Below are 13,468 nucleotides of genomic sequence, written 5' to 3'. Positions count from 1 at the left end.
ATGAGTGCAGCCAGGTCTGCAATGCTGCCTTGTGCTGGGATGTTGTCATTCAGTGAACTGCTGTTGTGTCAGCAGGCAGACCAAGAGCTCAGCCCTGAGTTTGGGTCCAACCTCTGCCTTTCTCCTTAAGATTTCCTTAAGATCCTTAAGATCTCCTTAAGATCTCCTTAACATTAAGAGTTGTTTGCAGGCTGGACTGTGCTACATAAGGTCCATGTGTTCTACATGTATACATATAATGTGTTTCCCAGATGAATTTTCATGAGGTTACTCTGGATCAGGAGAGGCACCCTTGCCAGGGTCAGTCACAGAGGAGAGTGATGGAAAAGCTCTGCCGCCTGAATATCTGCACTCTGTATTTGTCTTGCCTTTGCATTAGCATTTTGTAGGAGTTTTAAGACTGAGAAGTTCATGGAAACTCTCTCATTGTATCTTTAAATCTGCAGGGTATGCAGGAGTGCTAACAGCATCCCTACCATAAACTGTTCCTATCTTGAATAGTACCCAGTGACAGGAAAACATGAGCAACCACAAGTTAACTCTGCAATGCATGTAAGCAAAGATTTGTTTTACCTTTTGTTTTTTTTTTTTAAACAAATAAACAACTAGCTCTCTGTGCAGCGAAGGCAGAAAGCCTGATCTCTGAGGGACTGGTGTTGTAAGACTGTCTTGTCCATACAAATAGAACTCTACAAAAGGGACTGTGGCAGTGGCACTGATCAGCCCTCTCTCCTACTCCTTTCGGGAAGTGGAAAGGAACTCAGTATATGAGAGATCTTTAATCAAATGTGGATAAGCCCAGTTACATATGAAGCAATGCAGCTGGCTGACAGGCAAGTGCTGTGGCAGGTACTGCATAAACCTTGCTTCCTTTGAAATGCAGAATAAAACCCACATGTATAAAGTTACTTCACAGCGAGAGCGTTTTAACTACATGCAAACATATTTAATTTGCCTTTAAACTAGTTATTTATGAATCTTGCATATATCACTTTTATTAGACTGATGGCTCAGGACTGCATCCCAGGTGACACCGACACTTTGCAGAGCGGAGCTCAGACAGCTGGCTGAAGCCCAGTGAGAGGAGCTTCCATGGGCTCTTTGTTTTGGGTGTTCCTCAGCAAGGAGTAACCACGAAACTTGCTGGCTCTGTGGCTGCAGTTTGTGGGGAACCCTGCTGTTCTGCTCCTGGGATGCCAAACCTCTGAGCTGCTACTTCAGGTAAGATGCTTTTTACATCTGTACTGCAGTAGTGCTGATTAACGCTAACTGGTTTCATTAATTTCCTGTTATTACAAATCCAGCATTTGAATTTTAAGACAACTTTTTGTATCAGTATGGAGCAGCTGTCACACTTCTGTCAGTCTTTACGGAGCCTGTTTGTGCTGGCTACTGTTAGAGTTACGTGTGCCCTACCATAATGGCAAGTGTGTCTTTAAAGGATTAAAATTTAATACGAACATTCAGCCATGGCACAGCTGTGATGGAAAAGGTAAGAGTGCTCCAAGTTCAGTTTGTTTGTGCCTGGAGTGGGTAACTGTACCGCCTGCAGCTCCCGACCCCCCGACACGCTGCCCATAGGGCAGGGCAGGGACCCCGCAGCCCGCGTCCGTGCGATTGTTTCCTCTGGGATTTGCCGCTGTTCCGCAGGTGTCGCCGATGCTGTGCGTCTCTCCGAGCCATGTCCCAGCAATGACTCTCCGGACATTGACCGAGAGATGCCGTTTTATTCCCGAGCATCCCGTCCAGCAGGTAGCTCGGGGCACACGGAGCCCGGCCGCCGGCAGCGCCTTCCCGCAGCGGGCCGGAGATGCGCGCAGGTGAGAACCGCCGGCAGCTGCTGCCGCGGGGTCCCGGGGATGCCGCGGGGCTCAAGGAATACCGCTGGAGGCCACGGGACCCCAGGCGTGCCGCGGGACGAGCGCCGTCCCACAGAAGGGCAGGGGGTCCCAAAGGCGCCGCGAGACGAGCGTGACCGCGGGGTGCTGCGGGACTCCGCCGCAGGGAGCGGGGCCCGCCGGGAAGCCGGGCGTTAAGCGCGGGGTCGGCCCGCGCCGTTGGGGACGTTCCGCCGCACGGCGGCCCCGGAGGGCGCCCCAGAGGTGCCCCGGCCGCCGGGCCATGGCCGGGCTCCGGCTCCCGGCCCCGGAGGTCGTCCGGGGGAGCGGCGGTTTCCGTGCTGGCGTGCGAATTTGCAAGTGAGATGCAGAGAATAGCGGCGGCGGCTCGGGTGGCCTTTAATCTTTTATGGAGGCGCGGGGAGGGGATGCGGTAACGCTGCCTCAGTACCGGCGGCCTCTGACACGCCGTGTCGGCAGCGGGTACCCTTGGCTGTCGCTTTACGAATGGAAAAGACTCTTCTTGTTTAAAAAACAATTGTTTCGCTCCTACTTTTTGCTCAATACACCCACTGACCGGGTCTTTCCTTTTCTGTCACTTTGCAATTGTGCTTTAGTTCTGCGGGAAAGTGAGGGGTCAGATGGGCTGATCCACCCTGTAAGGACATCAGATAAATAGCAAGCATTTCTTTCTGTCTGAAGTACTCAGCTCCAACCGCTGCCAATAATGAAATTGCAATGTATTTTAATTTACATTCAGCTGATTCTTAGAATGGTGTTGAAAACATCAGTGTGCTCAGATGGCTTTGCAATAAACCATGGACAGGTAAACAAAGCACTAAATTCATTTGCACCGGGGCCAGTTTTGTTCCACTGTTCTGTTGGGCCTTGGTTGCTTGGTTTTAAAGTATTGAGACTTAAATGCAATTTATTGAGTGCTTTATTGACAGTGCAGGACTTAGGTATGGCCTTGTTTCATGTAGGACCCCTAAAGGCCATCACCGATCTTTTGTAACATGAGACAACCAAACGTAGCTTGGTCTTCTAAAGAGGAATCTTTGGACATTTGGAACCAAGTGTTTTGCTTTGTCTTTAGGTTGCACTGAAGTAAGACCTTGCTGCTGCAAGTAGAGCTGGTTGCCATGAAGCTTGCTGGAATTGTGTGCATCAGGGAACACTATGGAGCAATTTTCAACATGGAGAAGAAACTGTTGTGTGCATCTGGTCACAGAGGACATTATTTCAACGACAGAAAACTTCCAGTGAGTGGGGCAGCAAATCCCTGGCACCAACCCCCTAGCTCTGGAGTGAAGGGAAATGCTGGAGCACTGAAGGATAAAACCATGAGAGCAGTGGTGACGGGAGGTGGAGGCTACCTGGGATACAAGCTTGGATGTGCTCTTGCCAGCTCAGGAGCTTCGGTTGTTCTGTACGATATACACAAGCCTATCTGGGAAATTCCTAATGGAGTAGTGTGCATCCAGGTATGACAAAATACATGCTCACAACAGTAAGTTAATTTGCCTTTTCTGTAACATTTTACTAGTATTTGCAGAATCCAAATACCCAACTGCAAAAAATTGGAAATTTTAAGGACATTTTTAACTGTGTGAATATCCCACGATTTTTTATCAGCAAGCATTTAATATTCACATGGAATAAGAAGAGCGATGATAGCTGTAATATGCAGCACAGAGTACTGCTTCATCTCCTGTCTCTGAAGGAACTCCTCAGGACCATCACTCCCCACACCTGGGCTTTAGTTTGTTCACCTGTGAGATGAGTAGTGCACTTCATGATTCATAGAGGTGTTAAGAGGTTAATGAACATTTTTTAAATTCTTTGAGTTCTACAGAAGAAATGTGTGATTATGAGCAAGTATTGAAATGGAGCTACTGTTCAGTCCCAGGATGTACTGTATGTGCCATTACAAAAACACGTTCCCTCTGTGCTAACCCGCTGTATGACAAATGCTAACCTATCATTTTGATTCCAGGTCCAAATATCTTTTCATATGTATTACAGGCAGATGTCAGGGATTATGATGCCATATTTGCAGCCTGTGAAGGGGCTGACTGTGTGTTTCATGTAGCTTCATATGGAATGTCAGGAAGAGAGCAAGTGAGTCCAAATTGTTTTGTATGTTTCTGTGTGACTGCCCGCACTGAGGATGGGAGGCCTGATTTTGTAACACTGCATGTTAGATCTTTTTCACTTCAGATGAAGCTGGGAGCCTGAATCCATGCCCATGCTGGTCTGGTCAACTGCTCTGTGCAAACAAGTAGGCTGCTTACAGTGCCCTTTTCCTAGTATGAAATGATTTCCCCATCATTAGAGGCACTAACTGCAGCCTGGGAGGCTGTTGGTTTGGAGCACTGCAAGAACAAAGGGACAGAAAAGGGAGGGCAGGTTCACTCTAAAACCTCTTTCCTTAAACCTTTTAAATGGAACCCCTACATGTAAGGTCACTGGACGCAGTGAAATGTGAACTGAATTGTAAGTTATTTTATGTAACTAAATTAAAATAACTGCTTTATTTCAAATCCTAATTGTTTGCCACTAGTAGGTAAAAAGCTGTAAGGATGTACTTGATGTGGGATTCTGAACCACAGTTTTTTTATGATTGAAGTTAAAAACACACACACTCCTTACATTATTAAATTAAAATGAACTTCAGTAATTATCTTAACTGTATAAAAGAGCTTCTAAAAATGTTTGCAGCTGGGCAATGTGTACTTGGAATTACTCTGGGTAGAGCCAGCTGGTCAATGAGTACTACTGAAACATGGGCAATGTAACACACTGTTTACAGTCTTATAATCATTGGAGGTAGGAAGAAACACCATGATTCTCTTCACTTCAAGCAAGCTAGTCTCTAAAAAATGTAAGAAAATTACAAGTATAGCTTAAAAAGAATAATAAATCACTTCTTGATGTCTGAAACCTCAGTCTATACATATATATATATATATATTTTTTTTTTTTTAATCAAAGCACTCATTACTTTTATCTATGGATACTTATAGTGTCCACCTATGGAATTTAGAATGTATCATTACTCAAAAGGGCACCACTTTATTTTCCCAGTTGCACAAAGAAGAGATTGAAACAGTAAACATCGATGGGACAAGATTCATCATTGATGGTATGTATGTAACCCTGCTGGTAGGTGTTGGTGTGGCATATCAAAGTATCAAGCCATTTAGGAAAAAAAACCTACTTGGTTGTCATGAACTGCTTTTTTTACCAAATACATCACAGTTTTGACAGAAGATGAGAAAACATGTCAGTGGTCTTTTCATACCTGGGGCGAGATATTAGTGTCAGCACTACAGTTCAACTACTTCAGCTTGTCATAATCATGTTTGACATTATGGCAGAGTCTGTGTGCATGTAAGACATGAACAGCTTTCCATGCTGTAAGCCTCACTGCTGCATTACGGCGTGTGCACAGGTCGTGGGCAGCCCCTGGAGCAGAAAGTCTTCCAGCTACCTACCCGGCTGGGGCTGCAGCCCTCTCACCAGGCTGGTAGCAGCCAGCCCAAAGGCATACTGTTAGCTTACATTACCTAAATTAGGAGATGCAGAATAATAAAGCACTTGGTTCTGAACTGATATTGTCTATTTAACTGTTGTCTTCCATATACTTTGTGTCTTAAATAATCCAATAATAAAATGGAAGAATTTGCTCTTCTAAGATTTGCCAGAAAATCTAACAAGTTTCTCTCAAGAAGCACACCTCCCTTTCATACAGGTTTTTTCTATTTTGTTCAAGCTTCCACTGAACTACTTTACTTTATATATTGCTGCAGCTTGCAAACAAAGGAACGTCACTAGATTGATATACACCAGTACAGTAAATGTGGTGTTTGGAGGGCTTCCTATTGAAGATGGTGATGAGGAAACTGTGCCATATTTTCCTATAGAAAAGGTATTTGGGTTGTATTATTTTTTCACTTTTCTTCTTTGTTTACATTCTTCTTTCCCCCCCCCCCCCAAAAAAAAGCCTGGCATTTTGAATAATACAATATACCGAATACTATTTTCTCTGAGGCAGTGCAACAAGAGAACAAACTCTAGAATGCAGACCAATCGTGATGTCTTAAAAACTTGGCTCCTGATTTTTCCGTTACCTGAAAAAGAAATCCAGATTACTATGTACTGATCAATTACATTCTTGGCAGCATTAAAGCATACATATATTTATTACTTCTCAAATGGGCTGAAATTAATTAACTGGGTTTGCATAAACAAAAATGTTTGCTTGCCTTAACAATCTGCATATATTTTATCCTAAACCAGTATCCCAAAACTTCCATATTTTGAGGTGTTTGTTGTCATCTGCTATGTAAGAAGGGAGTGGAGAAGCAATGCCTCTCTGTTATGCCATGTCAAGAACAGATACAAACCTGTCTGCTTTTTCTCTGTAGCATGTTGATCATTATTCCAGAACCAAATCAATTGCAGAACAAATGGTACTAGCAGCTAATGGAACTCCACTAGCAGGTACTTTTCTGTTAGCAGTTCATAGTAAAATGTACTCCTCTTCTTCCCTTGCCTCACTAACAGCCTGCATCCTGTATCAGTCATTCAGTAGACAAGAGTGTCCAGCAGTTAAGAAATCAAGTTACCTCCCCTTCTCACAGACTGAAGGATTTTCTCTTAAAAATCACTTTTACTTGTAGTTCTCACAGTGCCAAGAGAAGGTCTTGGCATGGCAGCAGTGAGTTCAGCATCTTCATTGAAAAGATTAAGGCAGCAATAAATTAAACAATAATGTGTTTATGTCGCTGCAATATGCAGCATAAGTAGAACATGAATGCTGATGAAATTGTTCTCCCCTTCCCTTATATATTAAAATCTGAATAAGGCATCTGATACTACAGTCTGGAATTATTTATTAGTGCTTCCAAAGTTTTCCGTGTTGAGGAAGGCAGTTGTACACTTGAATACTTAAGCTCACCTGTGAGATACTGTAGCTGCCTGCACAAAGCAAATTAATGTAAAGTGCAACGTGACGCCATGCCAACGAGTGATACAGGGCTCAATTTAGCTGTGGGCAACTTAGGAAAAAGACTTTCTGCACCTGATACTTGCAGAGAGCAATAAACAGATATCAAGTCATTGACTGGCATTTCACAGCAATAGAATTATTTTGTCCAAAAAGCTTTTTTTCTTATTTTCTCCTTTCTTAGCAGCTCAACATATCAAAGATGCTCTGATTTTGGGAGCAGTATAGATAGTTGTGCATTTCTCAACGAAACTCACACTAATTTACCTGTGCAAAGGATCAAAGCAATTCATTGGGGTTTTAGCCAGCCACTGTTCCAAGCATCTCAATTAGATCCTGTGCTCTCAGCATGAATTAGTATTTTGCAGGTTTTCAAGTAATATTAGGAAGAGTTATTAAGAACAGCAGATGACAAACCAGTCAACTGCTACACTTGGGAATGACTGGATTTTTACAGTGGCCCTTACTTTCTCCCACTGAGGTTCTCAAGAGGTTCCACAGCAGTTCTAGTGGGAGCAGGCTGTGCCTACTACTGAGAGCCTTTCAGCTCCATCTTGCACACACAGTGAGATACTGTTTCCCTGCAATAATTTTCTAAGAGATCAGTTTGCTTTCATTCCACATTCTTACTAATGACTTGCTCACTTCAGCAAATTCATCCCCACAGCTGGCACTCTCACCGACTGCTTTGGCACAGAGATAAAGGACTGGTTGGTTAGAAGTTTGGAAATATCTAGTAATTTCTAGGAATTTAGCTATGCCAATGCTTTGAGAACTCTTAGAATGGTTTGGGCTGGAAGGAACCTTTAAAGACTTCCGAGTCCCCCCTGCCCCTATGGAATATTGCTGGCAGGATTTTTTGAATCCTGTCTTGTTATTTTGCATGTTTTGATTTGCCAATATTCATCTACTAGTTCAGCACTTTCTGGTGGTATTTTTAAGCTGCTGAAGCAAATTTAATTCAGAGTAAGTTATGCTACAGCATTCTTCAGCTCATGCGGTGATAACGTAAGTCATGTGAAGCTCACGTGGCTTGAATCGTTTTCTCAATTTTCCCAGGAGGTGGAGCACTGCATACATGTGTTCTTCGCCCGCCAGGAATTTATGGACCAGAGGAGCAAAGACATCTGCCAAGGCTAGCAGTATGTACTTCCATTTTCTAATCAGCAGAATTTTCTGTGGTACCGAACAACATCACTTATCTGTACTACAGACTGACCAACCTTCTGATCTGGCATCAGTTTAACAGTTCGATTGTCCATTGATGATATTGCAACTTTTTTTTGTCAGACACTGTATGACATCTATAAAGAATGCATAATACATTACAACATCTTTTTAAATACAAACACATGGAAGTCCAGCTTTACAATGTAATGCTTACTATAATTATAAAAGTCAGGCCATTCTATGATATTTCAAAAATCTGCTTGCATACAACTTAAACCAAAATACTGATGAAAGGAGATAGAGCAACATATATTTCCAGTCTTATTTCTTGCTTTGGTTTCATGTTTGTTTTATGTCTATAGAGGAATATTGAAAGAGGGATACTTAACTTCAAGTTTGGGGATCCTTCTGCTAAAATGAACTGGGTGCACGTAGAGAACCTTGTACAAGCTCAAATTCTGGCTGCTGAAGCTCTCACTCCCGAGAAGAACTACATAGCTGTAAGTAAACAATGAAAACACCATAGTTTTCATTTGGCTGTGGATCCTGCCACTGTATCCTGCACTGCAGTAACTACTGTAGTAATACTGTGGTCCTTTGGCTTGTGTTGTCTGTATTTTTTAATTGACAAATGTGCCATGGACAGTGTGAGCTGTGGCAGCACTGGCTGTGCAGTGTGTTGAGCTGGAATATTCAGTTCTCCAAGAATAGCTACATCTTTGTGTTTTTATGATACTTATTTGCCATTTCTGAAGATGAGAAAAAATATTTGATGTCAGAAAAGTAGACTAGGAAAGGAAAAGTAGATTAAACTACTTTTTCTAAAACTCTAAAAACAAATTGCTAAGAGATAATTTGCAGCTTTGTTACACAGATGGAACTGTGTGGGTTTCAGTGACTCTTAACTAGACTGGGGCCAGAACACGTCCTGCCATCTTCTAAATATGTGTCAACAGTAGAAGTTATCTATTGCACTGCTTCCAGTGCATTTGGTAATCCCTATATAGTCTGTCCAGTCTTTCTGTATACATAAATCTGTAAGAAATAATTCGTACCAAGGTATGTTAGGCACACAAACTGCTTCTCCAGTTGACAGTGAATTTCATGGCACACAGAAGAAAAAATGATGGAAATACGTGCAGTTTGTTGGCTTGTCTGTACATCCACGTGTACTGCACGTTTCTATATGATACAGTCTTTGAGCTATTCATAAGGAGTAAGGTAAACAAGTCAACGTATATGCAGTGTTCTTTTTACTAACTTGTCTCTTCTCTACCTGTTCAACAGAGTGGTCAGGCGTATTTCATTCATGATGGTGAAAAATTCAACCTTTTTGAATGGTTAGCTCCACTCGTACGTACACTGTATGCTTTATCTCTAAATATATTAATTTGTTTTACTGTACACAACTCTGGCTTTGAGTGCAAATGACATATTTGGGTTCAGTGTGCATTCAGTTCTTGCTTGAATTTCATTTTGATTAGTGCTGTAACAAAGCCTACTTAAAATATCACTTGAAAGCAACTGTACTCACTGAGATAAAAGGACTTTCTGAAGCAGGGTCCTCCTTTGGATAGCCATCATCCTCATTTCTTGGGCATTCTTCTGTTAACAGTGGCTATCTTAGATGGACAAAAATATAAATTCAAATTATGACTCTGAAAATACAGAATAACTCTAATATCCAATATTTTTAGTTCATTTTGCTGCTAACGACGTGCTCTAAACCATAAGTATGTCAGGATATTGAATTTGGTATCAGCACACCATGATATTTAAGTCAATTACCATAAACCTGTTTTTTAATTTTCTAGAGACTGCTACTTGAAAATCACAGTGTCTGCTTGTGACACGTAACTGGAATCCCCCAAAAATCAAGTAGTAACAGCAATTATTAAATGTTCTGCCTTATCAGTAAATACTTCCATCTCCTGTACTGTTTTTTTACTGTTGTTTTTTTTTTTTTTTAATCTCTTTCAGTTTGAAAGATTAGGTTGCAGTAAGCCATGGATACCTATTCCTACTTCCTTAGTTTATGCATCAGGTAAAAATACTTTATCAGTCTTTCTCTGTCCAGCCAAGCAACCCTCTTCCCAGTTGTAACATGATATTGTGGGTTGCTCTTTTTTTCTTAATGTGGCCACAGTTCTTGTTTTCACACATAAAATGTGCTGTGAGCTCATCTTGTGTGCAACAGTTCTGCGTGAACTTCAGGTGTGTATGTGTGCTGAAACCACAATGATCTGTGAGTTAAGTCACACTAAAACAGATGGTTTGGGTTGGTTGTAGTTTCTAAGGCTTACCAGATGTGCAGCTTTGTGGAAGACGTAGGTTTTATGTAAAAATCCATGACTCCATGAAATACCTGCAGATTACCAGCTTTGCCTGCACAAGTTAATTTCTTGTACTCCTTTCTCCCATACTCCCCGCAAAACAAACCCACGTGCCACTAGATTGAATCTCACCCAGAAGTTTGGTTTTATCATGTCTGTATGAGTTCTCAAGATCTTTGTGCTAGCCCAGTTACAGCCTTCAAACCCTTGTGAGGCACACACCCTAAAATCAGGCTGACTGAAGCAAGAAAGATGAAACCCAGCTCCTTGTCAGCATTAAGGGTGCCCTGAGCTCTCCTAGGCTCAGGATTATCCTTCACTATCAAATATGCCGCAATCATAAGGTACTGCAACTGGCTATTCTTACCTCAAGAAGAAATCTTTTGTTCTGCAGCCACAGTCATGGAGCATCTTCATCTGATACTGAAACCATTGGTTGAGCTGTCACCTCTGCTGACCAGAAATGAGGTACAGGTTTGTTTGTAAGCTCCCTTGTTCCCCCAGGATGCACACGTACCATATGAGCACAGCTGGGACCTAATGTTTGAAGACCCTTCAGGCACCCTATGATGACTTTTACTGTGTCCTTACATACATAGGAGTGCAGAACACTTTGTGGATGTTTTCAGGAGTAAATCGTGCTGTGCAGCCTTTACTGCTTCTTTGCACTCTCGGCACACTCCTGTTGGGTGAACAAAAAGACTACATGACATATGTCAGTAGTCAACAGGTTTGGATATGCGTATTTTTAAATACAATTTTACAACTCATTTTAGTGGGTCTTTGCCACCGTGCACAGCCTTTGTTCAGCTCTGCTACACACTCACACTTTGTGTGTTGGCTCCTCTGCCGACAGGTGCAGAACATCTCCACAACGCACACCTTCAGCATCGACAAGGCCCGCAGGCAGCTGGGCTACAGCCCGGAGAAGTTCGCATTCGCTGATTCTGTGGAGCATTACATCAAAACCAGAGCAGAGGCCCGGAGCGAGCACGTCTTCCCCAAAGTGATGCTTTTGTTCCTTGCGATTTTAAGTTTGATTTTTCTTTCTTTAAGATTTGATGACCTTTCAGTTTTGCACTTTTTTAAGGAAACACAGCACTGACTCACACAGACTGCATGTGCCCCCTGCAGAATTGCTCCCATGGAACATCCCCAGCTCCACAGACAGGCACTTATTTTAGATTAAAAACAGAACAAACCTGAACACCACCAACACTGTAAGCAATTGCAGCCAAAGTCCATCACCAAGACACGTTTAAAGTCACACATATTTCCAAACTGACTGCTGGAGTGCACGAGGAGCTGCGAAAAGAACACAGGGCACAGCCGACGGAGAAAAGCAGCGGAAAGCAGATGGAGACAGCGCAGGAGCGGGGAGCTGAGAAACGTGCGGAGGAAGCACGCGGAGCGCTCCCGGCTGTAAATCGCCCCTGTGGGCTGCACGGAGCTCACACGGTGTGAATTTCCTTTGTGAACTGACCGCGTCACTGCATATGAGGGAAAATAAAAGGGAACGTGAAGCTCCGTGAAACCGGTGCGGTGCCTCCCTGCGGCTCCGCGCTGCCACGTCTCGCAGGGCTGGGCTGTGCCGCCTCTAAGCACTCCCACAGACCGCCTTCCCTTCCCCCGGGATGCCGGGAGGGAACAGCCGGGAGCGGAGTACGGGAATGGGCGGGCAGGAGGCGGAGCGGAGCCGGGGGACACGGACGGCCGTGACCGGGGGGCGGTGAGGGCACGGGCGGACGCGTGGCGAGCGCCGCTCTCCGCCTCCCCGCCTGCATTGCGAAGCCAGAGGGCGGCGGTGAGCGGCGCTGTGCGCAGCGCTGCACGGAGCTCCGCGAGGTGATGCTCGGAAGCCCCGCGCCCCGCCGGGCGGCTGCCGGCCGCGAAAAGGAGCCGCCGCCGAGGCGAGACAAAACTTCTTGGCAGCGGTGGGATTCGAACCCACGCCATCGAAATGACTGGAGCCTAAATCCAGCGCCTTAGACCACTCGGCCACGCTACCGCCTGGTGGTTGTGCGGCCTGCGAGGCCGTTTTCAGCAGGCAGAGCCGCGCTTCTACCCGCGGAGCGCCGCCCGCGCCGCTGTTCCGTGCTCGGGCGCGGCGGTGCGCATCAGCTCCGCTTCTCTCCGCGGGAGGCACTGCAGGCGCGGCCTCCCCGCCCTCAGGCGTAGCGGCTCGGCGCTGCCGAGGGCGCTGTCGCGGCACCATGCTCCCGGAAGGTGGCGCCAGCACCCCGGCCACGCGTCAGCAGCGCGCGGCGGCTGCACGCGCGGCCCCGGTGCCGCCCGGCCCGACCTCTGACCTCTGACCCACAAAGCAGCTGCGCGCGCCGCTGCCGGGCTGGGCGGTGTGGGCCGCGCCGCTCCTGCGCTGCGCCTCAGCGCGGGCGGGAAACTGGAGGGAGAGGGGACTGCGTGTGGGCCGGTACCTCGTATTTAATCTTAATACACGTTTTTCTTTAACCCAGAAGCTATTCACGTTAATTTCCATACAGTCCATAAAAGGGAAAGGAGTTTTGTTTAACATTTCCACAGCTCCTACCTCGAGGAAGAGCTCAGCCACCGATGCGTTTCGCGGGGGGAGCGCTGAGCAGATGAGAAGTGTTGGCACTGGAAACGCGCTGCGCACCGCCTGTGTTTCTTACGGGGCAATGGAGGGCAATGGAGCGCAGTGCAGGGCAATGGAGAGCAATAGAGAGTAATGCAGAGCAATGGAGAGCAGTGCAACGCGCTCCCCTGACAGCCCGGGCAGCCGCTCCCGGTCGCAGCCTCCACAGCTTCCAACCTGCGTTCCGGGCCGCTTTTCCTCACGCGCACACAAACACAACCCGAGGGAAGCGCCTCCCGCCGGCAGCGCGCAGCCCTCAGAGCGCCGCGGGGCGGCTCAGGCAGCCGATGGGCGGGAGCTGAGGGCCGGTCTGCGCCGCCCCGCCCCGCTCCGCTCCACAGGCTGCCGTGGTCGCTCCGCTGCAGGTCGGGCTCTGCGGCTCCCGGTAGGTGCTTGGCGGCCGGGTGGGCTCGCGGCGGGGCGGTCAGGGCAGCCGTCCTGGGCGGCAGCTCTCGGGATGCCCAGGGACGGCGGCGGATCCCGTCGGGAATCCCTGAGCGCG

At 46.0% G+C, this 13,468-nt stretch overlaps 1 protein-coding gene across 1 annotated transcript; it reads left to right on the top strand.

Moving 5' to 3' along the window:
- Window positions 1–2,980: 2,980 nt before the first annotated feature.
- LOC306952206 (putative short-chain dehydrogenase/reductase family 42E member 2) lies at window positions 2,981–11,457 on the top strand (the record flags this gene model as incomplete). Its single annotated transcript, XM_079542867.1, has 11 exons — window positions 2,981–3,322; window positions 3,864–3,959; window positions 4,926–4,983; window positions 5,651–5,769; window positions 6,269–6,344; window positions 7,909–7,991; window positions 8,382–8,519; window positions 9,307–9,372; window positions 10,000–10,063; window positions 10,747–10,820; window positions 11,209–11,457. 11 exons carry the CDS (start codon window positions 2,981–2,983, stop codon window positions 11,455–11,457), a joined length of 1,365 nt encoding a protein of 454 aa, XP_079398993.1.
- Between the last annotated feature and the right edge of the window lie 2,011 nt (window positions 11,458–13,468).

The sequence above is a fragment of the Tetrao urogallus genome (assembly GCF_951394365.1).
Source record: "Tetrao urogallus genome assembly, chromosome: 15".
In the NCBI taxonomy this organism is placed as follows: domain Eukaryota; kingdom Metazoa; phylum Chordata; class Aves; order Galliformes; family Phasianidae; genus Tetrao; species Tetrao urogallus.
The sequence above is the reverse complement of the archived record's forward strand: the minus strand, read 5'-3'. Positions and strand labels throughout refer to the sequence as shown.